Source organism: Oryzias latipes, chromosome 3, assembly GCF_002234675.1.
Source record: "Oryzias latipes chromosome 3, ASM223467v1".
Lineage (NCBI taxonomy): Eukaryota > Metazoa > Chordata > Actinopteri > Beloniformes > Adrianichthyidae > Oryzias > Oryzias latipes.
The window spans coordinates 18,861,180-18,886,023 of NC_019861.2; the positions used below are offsets into that span (position 1 = coordinate 18,861,180).

At 37.0% G+C, this 24,844-nt stretch overlaps 3 protein-coding genes across 7 annotated transcripts in view; 1 reads left to right on the forward strand and 2 right to left on the reverse strand.

Annotated features, from left to right (window-relative positions):
• Nucleotides 1-73: 73 nt before the first annotated feature.
• Nucleotides 74-1,300, reverse strand: polr2l (RNA polymerase II subunit L). 2 transcript variants are annotated; one of them, XM_020713689.2, is made up of 3 exons: nucleotides 1,169-1,300; nucleotides 606-709; nucleotides 74-324 (listed from the first exon to the last, which is right to left on the reverse strand). In XM_020713689.2, the coding sequence occupies exons 2-3, from the start codon at nucleotides 698-700 to the stop codon at nucleotides 213-215; spliced, it is 207 nt and encodes a 68-aa protein (XP_020569348.1). In that variant the 5' UTR covers nucleotides 701-709; nucleotides 1,169-1,300; the 3' UTR covers nucleotides 74-212. The 2 variants fall into 2 exon arrangements, with proteins under 2 accessions (XP_020569348.1, XP_020569343.1); XM_020713684.2 differs by having other exon boundaries at nucleotides 606-727; nucleotides 1,169-1,298.
• Nucleotides 1,301-2,456: 1,156 nt separating this feature from the next.
• Nucleotides 2,457-5,455, reverse strand: LOC101163646. Its single transcript, XM_020713693.1, has 2 exons — nucleotides 5,266-5,455; nucleotides 2,457-4,611 (listed from the first exon to the last, which is right to left on the reverse strand). The coding sequence occupies exons 1-2, from the start codon at nucleotides 5,438-5,440 to the stop codon at nucleotides 4,268-4,270; spliced, it is 519 nt and encodes a 172-aa protein (XP_020569352.1). The 5' UTR covers nucleotides 5,441-5,455; the 3' UTR covers nucleotides 2,457-4,267.
• An 837-nt stretch (nucleotides 5,456-6,292) lies between these two features.
• The window catches only part of dagla (diacylglycerol lipase alpha), a 38,546-nt gene continuing 19,994 nt past the window's right edge, over nucleotides 6,293-24,844 (forward strand). The window contains exons 1-7 of one of the 4 annotated variants that reach the window (XM_023953429.1): nucleotides 6,294-6,714; nucleotides 6,865-6,957; nucleotides 22,783-22,884; nucleotides 23,017-23,228; nucleotides 23,317-23,418; nucleotides 23,500-23,638; nucleotides 24,066-24,153. In XM_023953429.1, coding sequence (XP_023809197.1) covers nucleotides 22,790-22,884; nucleotides 23,017-23,228; nucleotides 23,317-23,418; nucleotides 23,500-23,638; nucleotides 24,066-24,153 — 636 coding nt within the window. In that variant the 5' untranslated portion in view covers nucleotides 6,294-6,714; nucleotides 6,865-6,957; nucleotides 22,783-22,789. Of the gene's footprint in view, nucleotides 6,958-18,653; nucleotides 18,675-22,782; nucleotides 22,885-23,016; nucleotides 23,229-23,316; nucleotides 23,419-23,499; nucleotides 23,639-24,065; nucleotides 24,154-24,844 lie in introns of those variants that run through there. The other 3 variants (XM_023953431.1, XM_023953428.1, XM_023953430.1) reach the window with 3 other exon arrangements.

A 24,844-nucleotide genomic window follows, 5' to 3' on the forward strand; every position in this document is an offset into this window, starting at 1 on the left:
AAGTACATAAAGTGAAAGGTTGAGCGATTTAACTCAACGCCTCAAAAATTAGATGGCATCTCAACTCAGTGAATCGAATACTTTAAAGAAAAAACTTTATTTAAATAAAATTTTCATTGCCACATATGTGCACAATACACCAAGTCATTATTGTTGACATTTCTTAAACACTGAATATATGCACAGGCCATGTTCAAAGCATGTTCTTCCAGCTAAAATTTTTCCAGCGGTGCATAATTTAACAATTTCTCAATAAGATCCACATGGGAAAGCAGCATCCTCCGACAGCAGTACCTCTTCAGGCCCAGGGCATCAAGAGCATCACTAGAAAAGGGAAGATGGAAAAGTAATTTTAGTGCCAGATATTGCTTGCATAATTACAGAAAAAAAAAAAAAAAACATTTCTATAGTTAGTTTTAAATGTTGTATCCTCAAATGGTCTGAATTCAAACTAACATCTTGACTGACAGTGAAACAGGAGGAGTAGAGGTTGAATGAAGGCCTTTATTTAGTTTCAGAAAACTTGACCATATAGCATTACGGTGACACATTGTTGAACGAACGAAACATGAAGGTAAAATGAAAATGAAGCGCATCTGTCTCACCCTTCAGTGTATTCGGCCTGAAGAAGACCAAGGTAGGCTTCCCATTTGTTCCCCACGATCTTCCCACAAGTGAAACACCTCACCGGGATAATCATTTCTGGATGCTTGAAGAAGGAGCCAAACTAAGATATTCAATCCACAATAAATAATATAATCAACAATCAAATCAATAATAAAAAAAAATTAAATAAACAAAAACATGCCAATATGAATATGGTCATATCTGAGAAAGGGTAATTATGTTACACATGTTCCTACAACATAATTCCGCTTATGATGCTAGCAAATACTTCTAAAGGAAGGTACCAACACGTTGTTTAGGAACGTCGTAACTAAAATGAACGCAAATATCTTGCGCTACAATTTCTGTAAACGATATAATATAATTAAGTAACTTGTGTTTAAATTACTGAGATTTAAAAAACAAAAAGAAAGGCCAACGCTAGCCGCGTACATGCAGCTAGCCTAGCAGCACGCCGTCGTTCACATGCTTCCCAAACTCGGGTACAAATGAAATAAAAATATTAGTAACATTACGTTAAAAAAGGAAGTTGTTAACTCACCTTTATTGGTCAAGTTTGTCCAACACTTAAACAGCGTTATTTGTAATAATAGTAGAGACAAAGTTTAACCGTTGACGATATAAACATCACAGCTCAAATAACCATTTCCGGTGTAATACAGAGCTTCCGGATGTGATCCTACAAAATAAAACTAATTTAAATAAACCACTAAATTTAGGTAAACAATGCTGTTGAGTTTAACTGCTGTGTGTTCATTTTCTGTATGTAAAACACAACTTTAGGATTTAACAAAAAAATTATTTTATCGCGTAAAAGTATTTGTTACAAAAACTGACGCGTACGATTTGCATTTTTACTATATATATATATATATATATATATATATATATATATATATATATATATATATATATATATATATATATATATTTTTTTTTTTTTAAAGAAGGTAGCACATTGTCTAAATACAACCTGCATCGGCCCTCAAATATTGAGAAATCTGTTCCTCAAACCAAAATAAAATCACATCTCTCTGGGTGGGTCTGTAATAATACCAGTTAATCCCAGACGACATATGTGTCCAATGATTAAATGCTTTAATTTAAATCACCTACACATTCATGTTCTATGATAAGGAAACAACTACATTTATATGGTATATGTATTCACCAACATTTGTCTATATGCAAATATTACTTTTTGTTATTTGAGGATTTCTCTGCAATAATTTAGAAAACATTCTAATGTTGCCACAGTCATGTGAGTAAAATAAAATAAAAAATCCTTATTTGGGAATTGGCATAAAATGCAAATCCCAAAAAAATCCTCTTTTTCTAATCTTGACTGTAGATCTACAGCTTTCATTTTCAAGTTTAAATATTTTCATTTGGATAGCTTATTAGCCAATACTTTCTGTGAAACTGTTGCTGTTTATTAACTAATCTTTAACTGTCTTTCCTTATTTTCATTTGCAGAAAAAAAAAGTTGTGAACATAAATCAAATGTAAATCTGATCTAAGCCTTAGTCTCATCTAGATTTCTCAACATACCAGTATTCAAAAGTACCGGTACCCAATTCCTTTTTTATATTTGTTGGCAGTCCATGTTAAAACTCTCTTGAACTTACAAGATTCATTCATTCATTCATTTTCTTAACCGTTTTTCCCTTTCGGGGTCACGGGGCTGCCGGAGCCTATCTCGACCACTTGTGGACAGGTCGCCAGTCTGTCACAGGGTAGAACTTACAAGATCATAAATTTAACTGAAACTCACATTTCTACTAATATAATTGCTTTGATAATTCTTGTGCATTTAAAAAAATAATTCAGACTGGTTCACTTCTTTTATTGAGGCTGAAGTTTAAACTCTTCCTTTTTTACATTTAGACATTTGGGGACAAAAGCCGGGCTGCATTATGAAAATCAGTTAAAATATAGAATAATAAAATATCCTTCGTATCATTCTAACAGACACAATGATAACTATCATCATCATTGGCATCATGTATTGTCACCAACATCGCCATCGTCAACACCAAACATTATTACATCATCTATGCAATTTAACTTGCTACAGCACATGTGCTAAATGAATAGTCCTACCTGAATTATTGCATTTATACGCTGTTAAAATTATGAAAATAAGAATTTTTCCTTTTCTTTTTTTGGTACACTATATTGTACAATGTAAGGTGAAATTTACTTTGGTGCTACTATCTTCTTGGACATGGTAGGGGTTGGAAGGGGTGGCTGTGGTGAGTGTTTTATGATAATTTTCTGTCAGAACTGAGCGCAATATCGAAGTTCCTCTACAACTTAAATTATGTGTGTGTTTGTTACCACTGCCTTCCTTCTTCCTGTTTTCATGAAAGCAGAAACTCAAATTTTATAATTCAAGCTAAACAGACATGCTTGTGGAGCTGTACAGGTGATATTTCGGGCAATAAGACTGCATGGGATAGACAACCAGTAGACATGTTTTGGCAACTTGATACTGCAACACTAATGGCTCTTAAGCAACAATGTAAACAGACAGATCTGAGATGGCTGATTGTATTTTGCATGGCATGAAATGTTAATGATTCCTCTTAGCATTTTACAGTAGAGCTTTTCATCTCTTATTTTTGTCTCCTTCAAAATACAATTTAACTTTTTTTCCCCCAAAGTGTACAATAATAGTCCAACAATTAAATACTATCCCTAAAATGCTGCATGCTTCTATGTTTTGTCTTAAAAAAAATAGTATATTGATTTTAATGTACAAATGTTTCTTTTTTGTTTAACCTTTTATGAAATTCAGTCTCTTCTAAACTGCATTCAGAAGTCTAAACTGTAACTGAACTAGATAATTTGGTTCAGGCGTGGTGCACATTATAGCTCACAAACAGCCTAACTATGTTCACTGATATTGGTGTCTGTGACAGAACCGACTTGTCCAAAAAGTAATCAAAAATAATACTAAAATACTTTAAAAGCAAACAGTTCCAAACAGAGATAGGCCAGTTTTTCCATACCAGATGTTTGTCATAAAGTCTGCTTATAGATTAGTAAGTTGTGTAAAAGGGTAGACATTTTTCAAAGTTAAATATGTGCCTTACTAAATCACTGTGCACAACCCTGCCTTTTCTTCTGCCATCTCTGCAGAATGATTTCTGTTTCCTCCTGAAAAAAAAAAATATATATAAAAAAATCCCAGAGCCTGTACAGACTAGAAACATTGAGAAACAAACGAATACAGTATTCATAATCTTTACAAAAATAAACCAAAAATGTTGCAACCATGAGTCCAAGTTAAACATGATAAAGCAGTAAAAGCTGATAAAGCCACATTAGGCCTCTTTTGCTCAACAGTATAGTGTGAGGTTTTTTTCTTCATTTTCTTTTAAGATAATTACATTTCACATGTGGTATAGTGGCAACTTCATGCTTATGCTAAATATTAATATGTACCATACACAGTCTGGATCAAAACTTGAGTGGGTGAATTCACTACCAGTGATAGCAGGCCAAAACAAAATAAAGCGTCTCCCCATCGGTCATTTGCAGTTGAATAGTCTGTGAACCAGTCGTGAAGAACACGCAGAATATTGGACTCTAATAGTGCCCAATAAATACTCCAACTTCATTTCAACATTTAGTTTTAGTTTCTCCTAGCCAGCAGTACTCCCAGCAAGATGGCCCCCACGGCAATGACAGCACCACCAATCAGAAAGGGGGTCAGGTGTTCCAGACAGTTTGTGCCAGAGGCTGCCGTCTCGTCACCTGCTGCTGCTGCTGCTGCTGATTCAGCCTCTGCCGCTCCATCCTGGGAGGCAGGGAGTTTCTCTGCTTCAGGGACTGCAGGTGTTGGTTCGGCTTTGCGGACTGCTGCCGGTTCCTTTTTCTCTGCTTGTGATGCTGCCTTGGGCTTTGGGGCCCCAGGCTTAGTTTTGGCTTCCATGGACACAGGGACTTGAGGTGTGGTCTGGTCAGGAGCAGTCTTCTCTAATGAAAAACAGACAGAATGATTGTCTTCTAAATCCGGGTTAGATATCAAATATGATCGGCTCTGTTGAGGTTTTAGGAATGGATTTTTAAAAAGTGGCTAAATCAGACTGTTGTCTTTGCTTTGCTTCCTAGCTAAGCAAAGACAACAGTCTTTGCTTAGCTAGGAAGCGATGAGGCCTTAAACATGACCTTGGAAAAGGATGACATTGACAGTGCTCATGCAAAAGCAGAGAAATGTTTACTTTGATCACAGCTGCAATGGCATAACTATTTGTTGACGTAATTTCACAGCAGCCTCCTCCGTTTAGCTTTTTCATGGGACAGTCTACTTGGTTTAACACCAGAGGGTGAATGAAGAGTGGAGAAGCTGCACAGCTTTTTCCTGGCAAAAGCTGAATCTTTACTTCTTCAGCAAAATGCAGTGATATAAAGACACGCTTCTTTCTGCCGTCACCATAAAACTTCATGAGTCATTTGTGCTATAAAAGGACATCAAGATGGAGGAAAGGGGCTATGGAAAAAATCTGGTAAAAGGAAATGAGGGGGATACATTCTGCATAAATGGATGCATCACAGCACATTTTTTAACACACAAATGTCTTCTGCCAGCTTTGGCTGTTACATGATAGTACATAAATGAATATTTCCTACCTTTCCAGTAAGTGCAGGGATGAGATGAGTAAAGGATGAAGGAGCAGGCAGAGGAATCTGTGGAAGTTACAATGTCCTTTATATTGGAAAATAAGAGACAGCAGAGAGATGGAGGACACTGGAAGCAGGTGGGAGGGGAATAAAAAAGAGAGGAGGGCAAACTGGGATGTACCATTTTAAACGGAGAAGAGGGGGAAACGTGTTCCTTTTTGTTAAACCATTGGAATTTATTGAAAAAGTTCAGGCTTTGAATTATAAACAACGACACTGCAAACTGCCAAATGCATATTTTTTCCCTCGGCATTAATATAGATTAAAAAAAACACTGTACTGCTTTGTCACAATTCAATAGAATAAATAGAATTTAGATTTTTTTCCCCCTGATTTTTGCATCAAAAAAATCTATATATCTAGTGACATTTTTTAAATAAATGATCCTTTACGAGAGCTTTTTGGCCCAAAACGTGGCTCCAAATTCACAGAGTAATAAAACAGAGAAAACGCGGGGATAAGAAACTGTAAATAAAAATAAACTAAGGTGAATCACAATTTGTTGTTTTAAATTTCCAAGTTAGAAAGAAAACATGTATTATTTAATAGAGAGCACGCTCCCATTGCTATGAATACAAAGCTATCCCACCCCACGCCCCTTCACAATAACCTAAAGAACATGCACAAAGGCAAGATTACTATAAAAGTTGTAGGTGCAGCGCGTGCTGCTTTATGACATAGCACAAAACAAATTTCTGCATAACCTTTTGAGACCTACACTTTAAATGTCTGAATTTTTGCTAAATTATTCTTACAGTAAATAACCAAGATATATGACTAAAAAGGTTCAATGATTTTTTTTCTAAAAGACATGTGAGGAACCTTAAAAACGTGATAATGTTTAGTATCTTCAGATGCAAGTTTTTTAAGGCGAGACACTGAGATTTCGAGCCTAGATTAGATTTTGTGTTGTGTTTACAGACCACCGGTGGCGCCCTTTCACCGCAGGATTCCCAACCTTTATTCCCAGCGCGAGCATTACACACACCAACACCATACGTCATTTGCGCAGCTAGTGACGTGCGCTAGGCGAATAGCGCCTTCGTACGTATCTTTCAGTGGGAACATGTCCCAAGGGATGGGTTAGATTCTCGGCGGAAAAAAAAGGGAATGCTACATTCTGTAGTGTAGCCGCTTTAGCTTGGGACCATCATGTCCGGATTTGGGAGTTGCCCTGCGGATTGTACACGCGATCCAGCCCGAGCCGATCTTCCTCGAGCAACACGAGTGTCCTCTCTTCCTCCCGTGTCCACAAATGATCATGCCGAGCTCTGACGGTAGGACGTGCAGGACATTCACACTCTGTGAAGAGCCGACGACGTGTTGCAGTCGAGGAGGGGACGCGGCTGTCAGTTCTGCTTTGAATGCACCGTGTCATTAATTTCTCACTCAGTGACGGTAGATATTAGCTTGTCCTCCAGAAAGCTCCCGTGTCACACTTCTTCATTCACCTTTTTTTTTCTGTTGGTAATGACGATCGAACGGTTATTTTAATTCTGGTCATTTCAAACTCCTCTCATCATGATCCGAACCCCGGCGGTCGCTTAGTGCGAGGCTAAGGCGGGTCAACCGTTTGGAAGGATATGGGAAAGAAACCGGAACCGATGCGTTGGATCTTGGCAAGGCATCGTCAAAATACAGGTGAGCAGTCAGTCACTGCCGGGCTCGGATACTCACACTGGAATACGCTTCACACATACAAACGCATGGCTGCAGCCTCAGTTCCTGCAGATTTCTGGCACATTTGTGGGTCTTTTTCTCCATTTATTTAGGCCCGCAGGACGCTTCTTTCAGCAGCTGTCTTGCTCTGTCTGGACTTGTTAGATTCACGTATTAATATGCTGTTGCATAAAACCACCGGGATTGAGTTTTGTTTTTCTCATTGCATAAAAACACAGTGATATAAAGTAAGAGGATTTTGAATTTATTTGCATTCAGGTCACACAATGAATTTCTTTGAGTTTGTACAATTGATCCTTTTTAGTTCATTTTTCAATAAAAGAAAGTTCCACCATGATGTTGAAACAATGACAGGTTAATCCAACAAACCTCTTAAATCATCTGAAAAGCAAGTGATTTTTTCAAATTTATTTTTGCGGTTGAAAAACACTTAAATGGAGTCTTGTAAACATTAGTGTTTTAGTGTAAATCCCTCAAGCTGCCTGCTTCAGGCCTGCAGAAGACCTTGATGAGATGATATCCCAGTTGTCCAGTTAAAGCTACAGATTCCATTAGTGGAATAGTGCTGGCAATTGTCTTCCTTTTGTTTGCTTTGACTGTCACTTTGTGCAAGAGCTTAAATATCAGTTCCTGTTGAACCAAGAAAAGGTAGTTTTTCTTTGTAAGTACTTTTGATTTAAATTGATTTTTATCCGAGTCCAGTTTTGGTCAATTTGGTTATTGCAGAGACATAAAGAATGATGCCTCTTTTGGTACAAGTCAGCTGGCGAGTGAGTTTATTTAGTTCATTCTGACTGATTGCTGATTGATTGCTTCACTGATTGTTACTCATTATTTGTTTGTTTGGGATCAATAAAGCATCTCTATCTATCTTATCATTCAGCAGCAGCAGCAGCATCAGATGTGATTTGTTGTATCTTTAAGATGGTGCTTTTTAAATGATCCAAACAGACTTTTGTAGAGGTTTTTTTTGTTTAGGTTAAATTTAAGACAGGAATCCTATTTGACTGAAAAAATGCAGACAGTTACAAATTAGTCTGAGCTATTCAGACTATAGAAATGCATTTCACCTGCTGTGTTCTGATTAGTCTTTCCATACACCTCCACTCTTTGCTATACAAGTTTAACCTTGATATGGAACTCTGTGATTTTTGTTACAAAGCTGCAAAACTTTTTAGTTTAAGTTAAACATTGTTTTTATTTTTAGAAATCATATATTTAAAAAAAAAAGCAATTTTAGTAGAACTTTGTCATGAATAGAAATGTGAAAAGCTACATGAATCTGTATAATTTTACTTGGTTATTCTGGTAACTTTCACTGTAAATTTGTTCCACAATAGAGCATGTTCATCACATCACTAAACGTCAACAGCTGTGTGTCATTTTGGAGGCATAGATCATGGTAGAATGTCCAAATGTTGCTAGAAAAGGTTTGCACAAATGTATACCCGCACTGCTCCGCAGAGATCTCACTGTCAGAAAGAGATGAGTTAAACCAGAAAACGGCTTAACTAATGGAGAGGACCCACTTAATAAATGCAGTCATAGTTGAGCTCTGTGAGATTTTCTACAGTATTAATAATTTGATCATTTCAACTACAAAAAATGACCTTAAGTTTAGAAATACTTGGTATTTCAGTTGTTTGTGTGTCCCGGATAGTTTGATTGCAGTGTGTCTCTGTGGATCAGTGGGCTATTCCAGAAAGCATGTTTAAACTGCCCTGACTTTAACGCTGAACTCTGGCTGAAGTCTGTCTGAACTTGCTTACTCTGGGTATGTCGGTTCCAAAATACCGGATATGAGTTAGCGTAATTACGCTCGACTAGGTAACCCTGAGTTAATGTGCGTGCTCGGCAAGTACATAAAGGCATTCTCAATGGATTGCCGATTTCCGGTGTCACCATGGAAGCGCGTGGTGAAAAAAGAGAACGCCATACTTCAGTGAGACGGAGTCGGACATTTCAATGACGGCGTATAAAGATTATACGCCCATCAAGAAGTAATACGGCTGCATCAGCAAAAGAAAGAGTTTCTGCTTGGAGACAAATAATGGACAAAGTAAACGCAGGAGTTACTATCTCATTTCTTTTTTCATTGTGACGCATATATATATATATATATATATATATATATATATATATAAATATATATATATATAACTTTCCCACTTTATCAATTGGTAACAAGTAATTGGGTTAAATTTTTTCAACCCAACTCAGTATTTTTTTTACAACTGAAATTTACATATTTATCTAACTAAATGTCATATTACTCCAATTCATATAAATGTTTTTCCATCTTCATTAATTGTACTTCTTGAACTCTCATATGTCTACATTTGAGCCCGCAGATATTCTCATTTTTATAACAATAAAATGATTAAAATAAAATGGATTTGGAACATAAAACATAGTTTCATTTTCTGCTTCTCTGACTTTAACATTACACCATTAACTAGTAGGAGTTGCTAAATTAACTAACTGGAAACTGGAAATGACTATTTTGACTGTTAATACCAAGAAAAACAAAACTTGTGTTCATTATAGACTTTTTATTTTTATTTTCTTGACATCACATGAAAATTCTCCATTGAAGCAGCAAGTATATACGCGCACATCACACAACACGACTCTAGAAGTCATTTTTTTATAATATCTATTAAAAAACCCTTTAAAGTCCCATTCCAGTTATCGTTTGATGTATCGTAAAAGCGTTCCCAGTGGTCTTTTATTTACGATTACGCCAGTTTCTTTGGCGAAATAAAGAAAAACCTGTGTTGTTTTCTAGGACAGTTTCTGCAGAGTGGCAGGAGTTCATCAGAAATTTGCCTCCAAGTTGTGGGCAGTCCTGTTGGCAGGGGGTTAAACCCGCACTACTTTCCCATCATCCCTTTGCTTACACTATCTTCCGCTAGTTTACAGCCCCTCACAACTCCAACCTGACTGTGGCGTTGCAGCAAAAATGGTGAGAAATAATGGAGGTATCCAGCTGTACAGCGTAGAGCCAAATGCCAGCTTGGATGAGGAAAGCAATGACGCACATGAATATATTTGTCTGCAAGTGGATGCATCAAAATGGAGCGGAACAGGGAGCTTGCGGCCTGCAGATTGTAGTTTGTACAAAACAACTACAAACTTTTTCAAACTGCCTTTTTTTCGGTCTGCTCCCGATTCACCATGATTTGACTAAAGAATACTCAGAAACACAGTTTTAATCTTAATTTTTTTTTCATAAATGTCCTCCATCATGAAAAAACTGCTACAAGAACATGTTAAAAACACCAAAAACACAATTTTCATTGTAGTGGGTCTTTATTCTGTTATACACTGCATTAGATGCAATTTTTTTTTTTAGAAACAATATTTCAGAAAGGAAACTTGTGTATTTTTTAAAAGAACTGTTCTTATTATCATTATTTTCCAAATAACTAAATGTTTCTATTTTTCTTCACGTGTCATGATTCTGTCAGGTGTTTATTATCCTTGGAGTTAAGCTTGGACTTTGGCTATTCTTTAGGTCAAAGGGTTGAATAAAAAGGCCACCTCACTGATAATCTAAGCTATATGTGGAACTGATGCATGTGTTTTCCTGACACACACTGGGTTGTAAAACATGTGTATCCTGCAGAAACAAGTAGTTCCCAAATGTCAATATAATGTAGCAGGATGAGCTCACAGAAAGAGATGTGGGATTGGAGAGCATTGCAACTGCCAACACTGCTGCAGTTCTTGTCAGCAATAGACCACATATAATCACAAACAGATCCTTACATGCTCATTGTGGGCAAGCAAGCCTCAGACAGGTTGGCAGACCACATATGTTACCCCCCTGACGCACATGAGCGCCCTCGAAGGAGCGGTCGTGTATGCACACAGCAGCCACGCGGTCTACGGTGCGCATACTATCACATCAACGGAAAGCAAGGAAAATGGAGTGGGAAGAGGTGAAAGGGATTGAGTGGGTGGCAGTGGGAGAAAAAGATGGAGAAAGAGGCAGAGGGAGAGTAGGAGTGAGTGGCACATGGCTTTCAGGCTAAAAAAAGATGAGCAGCACGAAACCAATACCAGAATCTGGTTTAGCAAGATAAGAGAGAAGAAGGAGGGGGGGCAGGGAAAGGCTTTAGGAGAAAATGTAGGTTTCCTCTGCAGCGAAAATGGTGGAGGAGATGCACACGCTCACTTTCACGCTCATAGATTTTTGCTGCTCAAATATGAATGTGGAAGTCGCAGTTAAAACGCGGATGGGAAAATGTGTTTAAGAATGAGACTGAGAGTCTTTTGGATGGACAGAAAACTGCTGGAGTGTGTCAGAGTGAAAGAGGGAAAGGATGACATAATTAGAGAGAGGAGCAGCAGAGCTAGGGCTGTGACAAATGCTGGAGAGGATCATGATCTGAGCAGAATGTTACTCTGACCCAGGCAGAGAAGAGACAGACTGGACCAGATGGATGCATGGCAGTGAGCAGTGAGACAAGAACTTGGGACTGTGCTGCAGCCACTCCGTCAGCCAACCCAGCTCAAATACACGATGTTCTGCAGACATACAAAGTATCCGAGATTGCACACTAAATTCAAAGCTATCTACAGCCTCTTTTCCTTAGGCAACACAAAAAAAAAAAAAGTAAAAGCTTCTCCCAGGACCGGAAAGATGAATGGATGTGTTCAGAGAGCTCCGCTTCAATGATGATTGGTGCAAAAGTTCAAAAATTATCCCAGCACAATACACGGGCATGATTCAACTGTCTGAAGTGCAATTGGTGCTAAAGCCTTTTAGTGACACTTTCATTATATGCTTACTCATTAAGAGATTTGTTGAATGAGAGTAAAAATTGAACATTCTGCCCTATTTGGGAAAATGTGCAAAGTAGGTGAAAAGTTTTAGGGTTTAATTCTGGATCCTTTTTGTAAGCCTTTTCTTGGGGAATTCTTGTTTTATTTATGATTTATATAAATGTAGGTTTAAAAATTGACAGTTTCAGAAGAGCAAACTTTGCATTTATAACTCAAATAAAAATAATACATTGGGTTGAAACATATTTTCTCTTCTTTTACGATGAAACTGTTTCCACAATTCTTCATAAAAACGGTTGAATGTTTTTCCATCCATCTAACAGACCTCGGTGTCTCTCTGTTGTTTAAAAAACAACGTATTTTCTCTCTCTTTTCCACAGACTTTATTATATTTTGGTTGTGCAAGATGGATATTTCTTCTAAAGCTGTTTTTAAAACCAGACAGGGCAGCTCAACACGCAAACACACACACACCTACACATCCTAACAACTGATTTGACAGCTCCAAGTCTCACCTGTTGTCTGAGCCAACAGTCACATCTAACAGATTCACATGAAACGCTGGAGCTCTCCTTCTTGTTGCTTAATAACCCGATAGATTCTATCCAGGCTTCAGATCTGCATCCTCTGTGGCGTATTTAGGACATAGCTTGTTGGTAAAGGCAGGTTTCCGATTGATTAGAACACGTTCAAGTCGATTAACATTCCAGTTCGCAGAAGCCCTAACCCTAAAGTTTTATCTTTTCTAATAGTTGATACGGGATTTCCGATAATCAGCTTCTTCCAATTAGACTAAACAAATGAAACTCGGATTGCATTTACTCAAGACTCACTTGCTACATTTAGAGATGTAAGGGAAAAATTGTAGTTTCAAGCTGAAGATCAGCTTTTAGTCAGTTTGTTTGGCTATTATCTGTTCTCAGGACTGCATGGATACACAGCATAGTCTTTCTTCATGCTTCCTTTCATCATATGTAAAACTGAGGATCCATGTGGAATTTAACGGAATGTAGCATGTGGATATTCGGCAGATCTCGCAAAGTAGTTTTAAAACAAATTACTTCTGATAAGGGATGCTTGGGAAAACGTGTGCTGCCTGTGTTCCTAATCTGAGCCGGTTCCTCATTTTACAGCAGGTGGATATGATCAGTATTCTGCGTGATACTGCTTGGCTTGATGCTGCCAGTACTGCAGACTTTTTTCACTGGTAGTGAGATGGAAGTGTATGATACTAAAAGACCAGATGCCAGGCAGATCAGCCTTCACGGCTAGAAATGCAGTGCAATTCAGTATCTACAACTTCTATTTCACGTCTGTAGTTTTTAGCTCATTGAGCAGAGCTTGTGTCTTTTATCAGGTTATGCTTCAATGAAATGGAAATGTTTGCATATCTGTCTATATACTTTTGCTTGTCTCAATATATAGACACAGTTAAAGCATTATGGATGCACTGCTGCACAGTTTTGCCTCCTTTGTCCGTTTCCAAAGACAAAGGCGTAATATCAAACGGGAGCCCAGACATTGTTCTTGCATCATTGTTGTTGCATCACGTGGGGTATATGGGCCTGCCTGGCACGTCGTAGCACACAGCCAGTGCGGTACAAAAGCATTGCACATGCATTTATTTAACACAGTCTTTTCCACAAAGCATCATTGAGATGCAGCGGGAGCCGCTCGCTCAGGACGAGAGAAGTTTAGATGAGTCATTCCTCATAAAGAATACATGTCATAGCAGAATCAAGAGGGGTAAAGCTGGTTTTGTTTGTGCATTTGAAGGCACCTTAATTTGCAGCATGTTTAGTAGAGCCGGAAGTTAAAATAAGAATTTTCTATGATTTTGCTAATTGATGGTGAAGAGAAAAGAACTAAGGTTATCAAGAATTATGTGTGACTGGAATTTGTAAAAATCATGAGCAAATAAAAGAGTATGTCAAATGTACTAGTGTTAATTTTAAGAAATGTGTACCGGTAGTTTGCTGGCTTTCAGTTGTGAAGAAATATATATTAATTTACTTTGAATAGATTGAACAAAAATGTTGGCATTACCTCCTTTTTAACAGGATTTTTTGAATAATTTAAAAGTTTCAAAACATGCAATTTGCTTTAAGATTCTTCCCACAATATTTAACCTATAGATACTTGGCAGACTGTTTATATATTAAGGAAGCTGGATATAGATATGAGTGACCCACTATCTGTACATTAGAAGATAATTTACATTGGCCTTGTAAAGAACCCTAATATTTAGTTTTTTAGCTGCAAATGAGCTTAATTGTAGCTTATGTGTTGTGTGAGGCGAATTGATTAATGGTGTTAAAGTTGAAGTCACACACCTAAGTGTGTGAAATTTGTGCTCCTCATTTGACCCATCCCCAGGGGCAGTGGTGAGCTGCAGACACAGCCGCACTCGGGAACCATTACGTGGTTCAACCCCCCAATCTAACCCCTTCATGCTGAGTGTCAAGCAGGGAGTCATTGGGCCTTTTTCAGAGTCTTTGGTATGACTTGGCCTGGAATTGAACTCACGACCTTCCAGTCACGGGGGGGACAGTAATTTTGACAGTGAGACCTGCATATGACAGTGAGGGCAAAGTGATTATTTTATGTATTGATTAGTTTCCATGCAATTGACAATTAATTAATTATTTCTGCTACAATTTGCTACAATTCGTATTTGCGTGTTCCATGTGTTCCAATTGTACTGTGTAAAATCATGTTTTTAAATGCAGTTTTCAATGGACAGAGAAAACATCTAGATCTAGATTGTTTTTTAAGACTTGAAACCATTTTTTTATAATAAGTTTTATTAATTAAGGATCACTAAGACTCCTTTTATCAGTCATGGACATTAGATGTGAACGCACGATCAATCAGCTGAAATTTCAAAGACCGCCTTGTAGGGCTGCACGATATGAGGAAAACTTGCGATATGTGATATTAGTGATCAGTATTGCGATAACTTGCGATACTTGAACAAATAGCAAAACAAGAAAAACATTTCCATTTAACTGCAACCGTTTAATTTAAATAAGAGTTAAAATATCTTAAATTATTCTCCAAATGACCCTGGTCTACATAGGAGGCCAACATCTAACATAAAAGCTCCATCCGATTGGTCCACAACATCAAGGGCTCCATCTGATTGGTCAAATGCATAAATGGATTTCTTCGATTCGTTAAATAGTTCAAGCTGCCATAAGATTATTTTAGCACATTTAAGATTTACCATTTATTGCGATTTTCGCCAACTTTTGCGATATGGATATTGCACAGCTTGAAATCGCGATAACGATAAATTTGCGATTTATTGTGCAGGCCTACCGTCTTGGACTGTCCGATTCAGACAGTGGTTGTGTTGCCACGTCTTTTTTTCCTCTAATCTTTTTATGTTCTCCTTACCGAGAAGGAGCCAAACGAAGATGGAACTCAGCTCTGGGTTCTTGACAAATGCCTTTGCACTGTTAAAAGAGATCTGGTTTCTGCAAGATCTCGTTATGAACTACAGTGTCTGTGTAATGTGTTTTGGTTGTGGTGAAGAAAGTAAGTGCATCTGCTAATGTCAACATTACTAACCAAACATTGCCTCTAATGGGCGAACGTCCTCCTGATGATGGATGAGAAGCCCCTCCAGGAGGGAATTCGTGTAAACTAATGTGGTATGTTGTAATACGTTTCAGCTACCAGGGGATTAGAATAGTGAAACCTGGTCTTTGATTCAATTCCAGTGAATGCCTTGAAGTGCAGAACACAAGACTGATCATCTGATTACGTTTTTGTGAAGATTCTTAATAGTTTTCTTTTCCTAATTTCTTCTAAAACATTTTTTTCCATGTATGCACAACATTTTTTCTAGAAACCCAACAAACTTTTGTAAAATCTGTAAAGATTTAACATTTGTGTTTGTTTTATTGTGAAAAAAGAAAAATATAAATTCTGTTTACTTAGGAACACCTTTCAAAAAACCCAATGACAATGTTCAGAACAAAATAAAGCAACAAGAAAAATAAAACACAACTCAACAAGTAAACATACTATAGAAATAAATAATTTAAAAAGATTAGGTTTTTAATGTGTCTTTACTGAAATAAAAGAAAGAATTAGTTCTTTGAGACGTTTACAATTAACTTTTAATATCACACTTTTAATTTGTTTGGATAGGGAAAGGGAGAGTAAAAAAGGAAAATTTATGCAATAGTGTCCTGAATTGTTGCAATTTATAAATGGTCTGTGAGAGGTTAGAGTGACAGTAGCAGGATAACTAAAGCCTCTAACTATTTACAAGGCCGTGCTTTTCCTTATATTTAAATACCGGTATATTTTATTCACTTGGGTTATTGGCATTCTACAGTTGTTTGGTTTCAAATATGAGGGAAAAAACCCAGTAAGATTCAATAAGGTTATAAAGGCTTTTTTTGTTATTTAAAAATAATTTTTTTTTAGTGCTTAGCCCCAAAAATGTTTTTTTCTCCTTTTAGCTAATTCCTTTAAGGGGTGCCAAAATGAATCACTGCGATTTGTGGATGTGATTTGGTTTCAGTTTTATGGCAGATGTCCTTTCTGACCCAACCCTCTGCATTTACCCAGACTTTGGACCTGCACATGGAAATAGTGGAAACTGTCCCCATGTGGTGGCAGTAACTTAAAGCACCTGGCAGTTCCAGGTGGTCTCCCATTCAAGAACTAAATAAACCCAACTCTTAGTTCCGAGATTTGATGATATCAGGCGTGTTCATGGTGGCACGGCTATTGAAAAGGATGTGTTCATCACCTATTGATGCTTCATCCTTTTTCCATTTCTATTGGAGGAATTGTCGCACATATTCACACACTCGTTCCTACCCACTTTTTTTTACTCTACTATTTAATAAAGCACAAAGTTTCCACCTTTTAACTTCTGCATTCTAAAGCCAGTTAGATAAAAGTAAATTTATTTGATCTGACCATTCAGATTCACCAGTTTTTCATTCAGGTACCACCATACGTGCTACAGAAATGATCTTTTAGGGTCTGTTGAAAACTTAGACATCTTGTTGAATTTCTAAGCTTATAAGACAAGCATGTTTATCAGCGGATTAGATTGTGATTGTCACTATATGGTGTGTATTTGTTGTCAAAGTTGTCAAGGGTCTTTTTGACATTGCCTTGAAGTCCCTCCAACACAGATGTAGATGCACATTAAGACAATTGGTGTCTAGTTTGAGTGTTTGTAAAAGTGCTTTTCCAGGAAGAGAGCAAAACTGCTGATGCTGCACTGATTCTCAGAGCTGTGTAGACTCACCATTATAAGTTGGTTCTTGCCACACACCAATTTTCTATTTTTATACATTAACATCTTGCTTCCTTTCTCTTTTAAAGGCTAATACTAACATCTCCTTTTTAAGTGGGCTACACAAACAGTTGCTTTGTTTTTCGAATGAAACTTATTTCAAAAGATGAATCCTACTGTTTTTGTAAATATTTTAAAGGGAAGTTGCCACTTGACATAGTACATCACAAAGATGAATTTAAGTGGCAGGCTTTAAAAAGATCAACAAAAGATTTCCTTCCTTAAGGCAACGTGCAGTATGTTCTTAGAAAATAAACCAAATCAAGCAGTTTAGATTGACCCTATATAGCTTATTTGGCATATGTAGTGGATACTGGATTATTTGCCTTTTTAATTATGTTACTGGAATGTAACTTTTGTTCAAAACCAAATTTTAATGAAACTTACGGTAATTGTCATTTTCAACCATACGTAGCCGATTCAGGACACAGCAAAGTGAATCAATGTTCCTCCTGGACCAGAGATGCTACACAGAATTAGAGGCAATAACAAAGACCTGAACATAGAAATAACGAAAATTAAAGTCATTTATTTTGTTAAAAAAAAAAAAAAAAGATTTGAACTATGCTTAAACAACACTATGTTTATGCATAAAGTGCTGATTATCTCTACAACACATGACACAAAGAGCCCCAGGAGACGAAAAGTAAGAACATTTAGTCTGACATTTAATCTGACTTTAAGGCAAAGTTAAGACATTAGCTCTTTGCTGGTGCATCCTCTAGGAGTAAAGCTAATACTGTAACAACATACCTGCAATACAGTTTTGATTATTGATGGAATGTGCACTACTGCACTCTGAAAAGGTATTTTCTTGTTCAAAGACACCTAGAGGATCATCTCTCCTGCCCCTTTTCCCTCCTTTCTTTTTTCCACTGTCCTCCTTTTTCTTTGTCTAACCCAGATAACGCCTTCTACAGTTTACTGAGTTGATTTCTGTCACATGAGTCTACTAACACGACAAGTTTTTTTACACACATGTTCAGTGTAAAAATGTCATCTCAGTGCTGTTTTATGGTTTGGATAAATATTATTTCAGACCAATTTTTAGACATTTTCTTGATTGTAAAAAACTAAGAATAGGTTGAAAAGGAAAAGACGTGGCGCTGCTGGTTTTTAAGCATCAGGTTTTCCGCTGTTATTTATTGGAACGAAAGACTGAAAGTAAAGCTCCCTTTTGTGTACTGTGAGTCTCATAGGTGTGGTACAATGCTGTTTGCCTTTTCGTCAAGCAAACAGAGCAACTGTCTGCCAGTGTTGACTTGTGTCTAAATGTGGCCACAACTTGCTTTAGCAGTTCCCATTTTTAGTTGTAAAACTGAGATCACAAGACCTCTTTAGGACGCATCAAGGGTGGAAGCTATTTCACACTCACCTGAAGGAAACATGAACGAAGTAATACCTCTAACAACCATTAATAATCACCATTTGGACCGCTGATGAAATGGAGCTTTCATGTTTTGTCACATTTTAAAAAAAGCTTCCTCATAGCCAAAGATTTCTCACTGTTCCCGTAAATCGTTCATGGGTTGGTACGCCTGTGGCACAACAGTCAAGCTGGGTAAGATGGTCTATATATGATCTTTCACATCACTAGCTTGATGCTATACTGTATTATCGAGGGATTTGTGTAAACGCGTTGAAAACTGTGTTTATTTTTGCTTTTGTTATTTGCAGTTAAAATGTAAATTTTTAATAGCTGCTTGCACATTCTCTGCATCATTAAAAACATGTTTTTTAGTTAACGTCTAAAGATTTGGCATGCACCATTATGTTAAGATCTGCTGAAGCAAACCAACTCCACTGATTTGTCACAGTTAGGATGCTGCTGTGAGACTTGCGTTGTTACTTTGGGAATGCAGATTCCTTTTGTGGAACATACTTAGGACTAATAAGCAGTTTGCTTATAGTTTTAGTGTTTGTGTTTGTGTTTGAGCAGTTGACTATGAATCTCGTTTGTCTTTTTTTTATTTTTTAATATTTTCTGTTGTAATATTTTGTTGTTGTTTAGCAATCCAAGATGTGGAATCTCTGTAGAAATCAGATATAACTGTAATTTCAAACACAATTTGGCTTATATCCCTCTTTCAGTTTTTGAAATAGTCGAGTTTTTCTTTTTATGAAGACAGTGCACCAAGTTGTTCTTACTTTACTGGTAATTGTAGTTTTATTATGCTCTCAACCCAGAAAAAGGTTAAAAAGATTTTAGGCACAGTTAGGTGTTCAACGTTATCGTGTCTGTACGGCCAAAGCAGAACTACATCTTTGATACTCCACAGGAGAAAACTTGGGATCAGCTGACCAACATTTCATTTTTATAACCAGCTTAATGGTCGATAGTTTGTGTTTCCCTGAGATAGGAAGGTTGTGGGTTCAAATCCACAGTTGGATCACACCAAATACTTAAAAAGGGATGCATTGCATTACTGTTTGATGCTTGGTATCATTGGGTTAGACTGGGGGGATGAGGGTTGTTACCCCCAAATGGTTTCTGATTGTAGCGCTCTGCTCCTCCAAGGGATGGGTCAAACCGAAAAACGCAGCAGAATTTACACTCTCAGCTAATTGGACTAATGGGACTTTATGCAATTATGTGCTGGCAACATTATTGCCCTGATATCATTGTGCATCTGGAGGAGCTGTTGACAAACAGTTCTGTGAATCACTTGCATTACTAAAATTCAAACACTGAAAACAGTACTTTCTATAATTTTGTTGTTTTTTGGAATATTTTAACCTCTTGACATCTGAATTTTATTTCCAACAACAACAAAAATCACATTTTTTTGCTTTCAAGCACATTCTAAAATAAAGTAAGTTTGGAGCAGAAGTGGTTTGATGCATATTTGTATCAGTAGGCGTCAAGGGGCTCAGACAGGTAGGTTTTATAATTTTTGTCTTGACTGTGAGACCCGTCAGCTTCTTCATTCCTTCTATGTGGGTCGTGTCAGTAGTTTGTGTCGGCATCTTGAAAACGGTTTCTTTGTTGTTTTGGTGTTCAGTTGCTCAGTGTCCTCTTTCTCTACGGTTTGTCTGTGTTCTCCCATGTGTTTGTTGTTTGAACACTTCAGGCATCCATAAATTGTAATGAAAGATGAGTCAGACTGGTTAGGAACAAAGTTTATCACTTTAGATTTTAGGGATCCTTTTGGAGAGGCCAGCCAAAAAAAAAACTTAGCTTCTCTTTATTGTATTGTCCAATTTTTTGTCATTGTAATGTAATCTTTTTATTTAGATTTATATTTGTGTTTGTGTTTGTTATAAACACATTTTAAAATCGATCACTATGAAGAGAAAAAAAATTGTAAAACTAAAAAGTAAAAACTGCCAAGTTAATATTAGCCATTCAGATAAAGACAGTTTTACATATCTGATTTAAACAGCTATGACAATAACATTAAATGAGATCTTTTCTTAACAAAATCTGTTTATCAAATCCATAAATAGATTTGTCTCAGTCTTATTTATTTTTCAAGCAATGAAGTACTTACAAAAGAATGTTTTTTTTGTTTGTTTTTGAATGGAATTTGGTGGGATTTACATTCTATTGTAAATCAAATACTTAATAAATCTAATACATTTGGTAATTTGGTACTCATACCGAGCAAAAGATGCACAAAGATCCCCATGTTGTAGCTGAACAATAATAATATTTATATAATCCCCCAAAAATTCCTGCTTAACCATCTGAGTCACATAGCCTAAGGTTTTCCAGATTGTCTCTTGCAGTAGCAATCTGGAAATATCTTTACCAATAAATGGATTCCCCTGTGATGTATATGAAATTTGTCTCGTATTTTTAGAAAAGGTTAGTTGATGTAATGTTATACCAGTGAAAACTTATTAAGGCCATTTTTCCAGTATACTTTTTAAATAGACAAATTGAGAAAAACTGAAGACGGGATTCACAAATGCAGCCTGTAATTGTTCAAAGCTTTTAGGAAGAAGTACCAGACTGTGGAGAAAAAATAGGACTTTTTTTTTAACTTTCTGGCCACATCTGTAGTATACATAATAGAAAGGATGTGCATTATTGTCAGTTACTACTTTTTTAACAAAACTAAATCATACTTTTTTTCCACAAAAAATAAAATTATGTTTTGATAAATGCTTTAAAATTAAAGGAAGATTCCTTAAGTCAGGTGTAAATACTGAATTAAATTCATTAATTCATTCATCCATTTAACTTCTTCCGTTTATTTCCTTTCGGGGTCACAGGGCTGCCGGAGCCTATCCCGGCTACTGAATTCAATCTTTTGCAAAATAAAAGAGATAATATATATTTTTTGCCTTTTTAAATTAATTTAAATGTACATTTAAGCTCAAATTGGACTCCATAACTCTCGAAACAAGCTATTGCTTGATTCACGCACCTGGAGTATCTACTCTGAGAGCTCCTACAGCAAATCACATGTGCTTTTGCACACGCAAATGACTTTCAATTCCCTTCTATACTCTTCGGGGTCACAGATGGCTTTGATGCTCAAAGCTGTAAACATGGAAGCTGAAGTAAAATTCTGGGTGCTGCACACAGATGGTGTGAAGCTTATTGCCAAATAGATATGATTTCACAAAGGTATTGTTTGAAAAATCCATCTTTTATTTCTCCTAACGGTTGTTAAGGTGAATTTATTGTAAACTTTCGCCTTCCTTAGATGCCATGTATTGATCCAAAATTTGACGTCACCGTCATGAGCCAAAAATAGGATGGCACTGCTCTCTTGGGACTTCATTTACATACACGATGAAACATAGAGAAGGTAATGCAGTTCATTTCAGCTGCACTAAAGCTGAAACCGCGAAGCTCCAAAGATATGCCTTCAAGTAAACAAGAAAGAGAGGAAACTCAATCTGCTGCATTCATATTTCATCAGATCTGACCCTTTATATTTTAAATAAATTGATTTATACTTACCAAAGTAAATGCTTTTATTCATGACCATGTATGTGTTATGATTCTAACTCACTCATTGAGCAATGTGACTGAAAACCATACATTCATTGTTAAAGCCACCCTTGTGATACGTACTTCAATTGTCATGTGCATTTTCCTGATACTACCTTTAACAATGATGCATCTCACTCTGTTACTTTAGAGTGCAGAACTGAGTTCTATTGTCATTTAACACATTGTTACTTCCCTGACTGATGTAAATATGTTGCAGCTACTGGTTCTGACGGTGCCAGTTCCTTTAAAGTGAATAAAAAGCTGTTTTTTCTTTTTAATGCGCAGAAGCCATCAAAGGCTCATCAGCCTCCTTGTGGTTCCCTCCTTTGCCTATTTCACTTCTATCATGTCTTTTATAGTTCATTTCTTTTTAACCTGGATGCAACATGACACATCTCTCAATACATTTTTGCCATCTTTTCTAGTACATGTTGCTGTTGCCAATCATCTGTCTTGTTTCTTTCACTTCCTATTAACTGTTATTCATCTCCTGAGTGGATATCTATAGTTAACCTTGCAATCCTCCACTTTTTTTTTAGTAGTTTAAGGGCAAAAACAGGATGTGCCTGACTTATCATTCTGATTCTGTTGTGCTTTAAAACCAGATTTTAAGACATTTCTGACAAAAACAAGTTATCTGCAATACCTGGGATGAATGCTGTTTCTGTGCATTTCCGAAACAACAGCCCTGACTGAAATGATGTAATTTTTTTCCTCACAGGGCAGTGATGCCTGGAATGGTGATGTTTCGGCGGCGCTGGTCAGTTGGCAGTGATGACCTGGTGTTGCCCGCCCTCTTCCTCTTTTTAATACACTGCATTTGGTGAGTTACCATTTAACCCGGATTTCTGAAGTTTTCCCATTTTGTTCCTTCACAAGATTGTGTGGATAGATAATTTTTTTTTTCTTTTTACCTTGTTCACCAATTCTTTTTTTGATCTTCTTTTGTGTTCAGGTTGGTTGTTCTGTCTGTGGTTCTCTTTGGCCTTCCGTATGGCTCAGAACAGCCTTGTTCTTTGACACTGGTGGATCATGGCCGAGGGTACTTGGGCATCCTGGTCAGCTGCCTTATATGTGAGAGTGCTATCATGTGGTTGAGCATGAGGGGCAGCATTTTGCACACCCAGCCCAGAGAAGCTGTGCAATATGTCATCTATATACGACTAAGTAGGTTTTTCTTTTCTTTTTAAGGTAGTGTTTTTTTTCTATTCTTTTATTCTTTTTCAATCTTTCCCCCTTCTCATTTTTATTCTAGCTATTCTGTTGGTGGAGCTCGCATATGCTGTTGTAGGAATTGCCTGGCTTGTCCAGTATTATCAGCCGTGCTCTGATGTCACAGCCAAAAACTTGGCGTTAGGTGAGTAAAAGAAACAACTTCTCTTTTATATGTTCCTCTTTTCTGGTACAATTTCAAATGCTATCTCAACATTCTCTGCAGGCATTGTTTCATGCAACTGGCTGGTGATATTAAGCGTTTGTATCACCCTCATGTGCACCTTTGACCCGACGGGTCGCACGTTTGTAAAGCTGAAAGCAACACGCCGCAGACAGCGCAACCTCACCACATATACTCTGAGGTACTCATAGATAATTTCGATCCTCTTGAAGCAATTAAGTCAGTTCCCATTGGACCGGCTAGTAAAAGCAGAAGCTGTCCTTAGAGTCCACTCTAACCTGTTTGGATTGGTTTACTGAAGTGATCTACTTGGGCCCCACCCACTATTCTAAAATAAAAATAAATTCTGTTGACATTTTAGTGATTTTGCAAGAAAAAAAATCTTTATGTTTTGAATGTAATTACTGAAACAATTCTGTTACTACTGTATGTCACATTCTGGTGGATCAGTGAAAAATAGATTACATATAACCATTAAAATGTGGAACTTCAATTGAAGAGAGTATTTTTGCCCTCCGGCTTTGGTTTCGCTTCAGCTAATGAATCGGTCCCACCTCATCTGCTTCTCAAACAGCTTCACTTGTGGCTTCATTTTTTCCCCTCTAAAGACATAGATTAGAAGAAGGCCAAGCCAGCAGCTGGAGCAGGAGGCTGAAGTTTTTCATGTGCTGCACCAGAGCCCAGGATACACAGTCGGTGAGTCAGAAGTTGTTGCAGTCTTTCTTTGCAATTGGGCTGAAAAAAAAAAGATAAGTCAAAGTAATTCACAGAAACTGACTTGATTACTCAAAAGTCTAATAAATATCAATGTTTTGAATTAAATACATTTTTTGTGCTTTTTCAATTGTACTATTCTTAGTAAAGAAAAATTCCAGCCAAAAATAAAACTTTTATTCATTGTTTAACCACATTCTAAAAACAAATTTAAACAGGTTTCAAATTAAATCATTACAGAATTCTCAATTATTTGCACTTCAGAATTTAAATATTACTGTTGTCATTCTGCTTCGCTCCATTCTGATGCATCTGCTTGTAGACAAATAGATTTATTAACGTCTTGGTTGGCATCTTGCTCAAAACTGGATAGCCCCAATATTGCTCACTATTTTTGTTGCACCGCTTATGTTAACTTGGAGTTGTGAGAGGCTAGTGGGAGAGAGTGTAAACAAAAGGGATGATGGGATATCAGCAGAGGCTAACTTCCACACCAACAGTCCCAACAGTCACAACTCAGAGGCAAATTTCTGATGACCTCCTGCCTAGCTGCAAAAACGTTGTCCAGATTTTTTTATCTTTGTCTAAAAACGGCATAATCATAATTAAAAGACCACTGGGAATGCTTTGAAAGTAGATCAAAATATGATTGGTGTGGAACTTTAGTGCTATT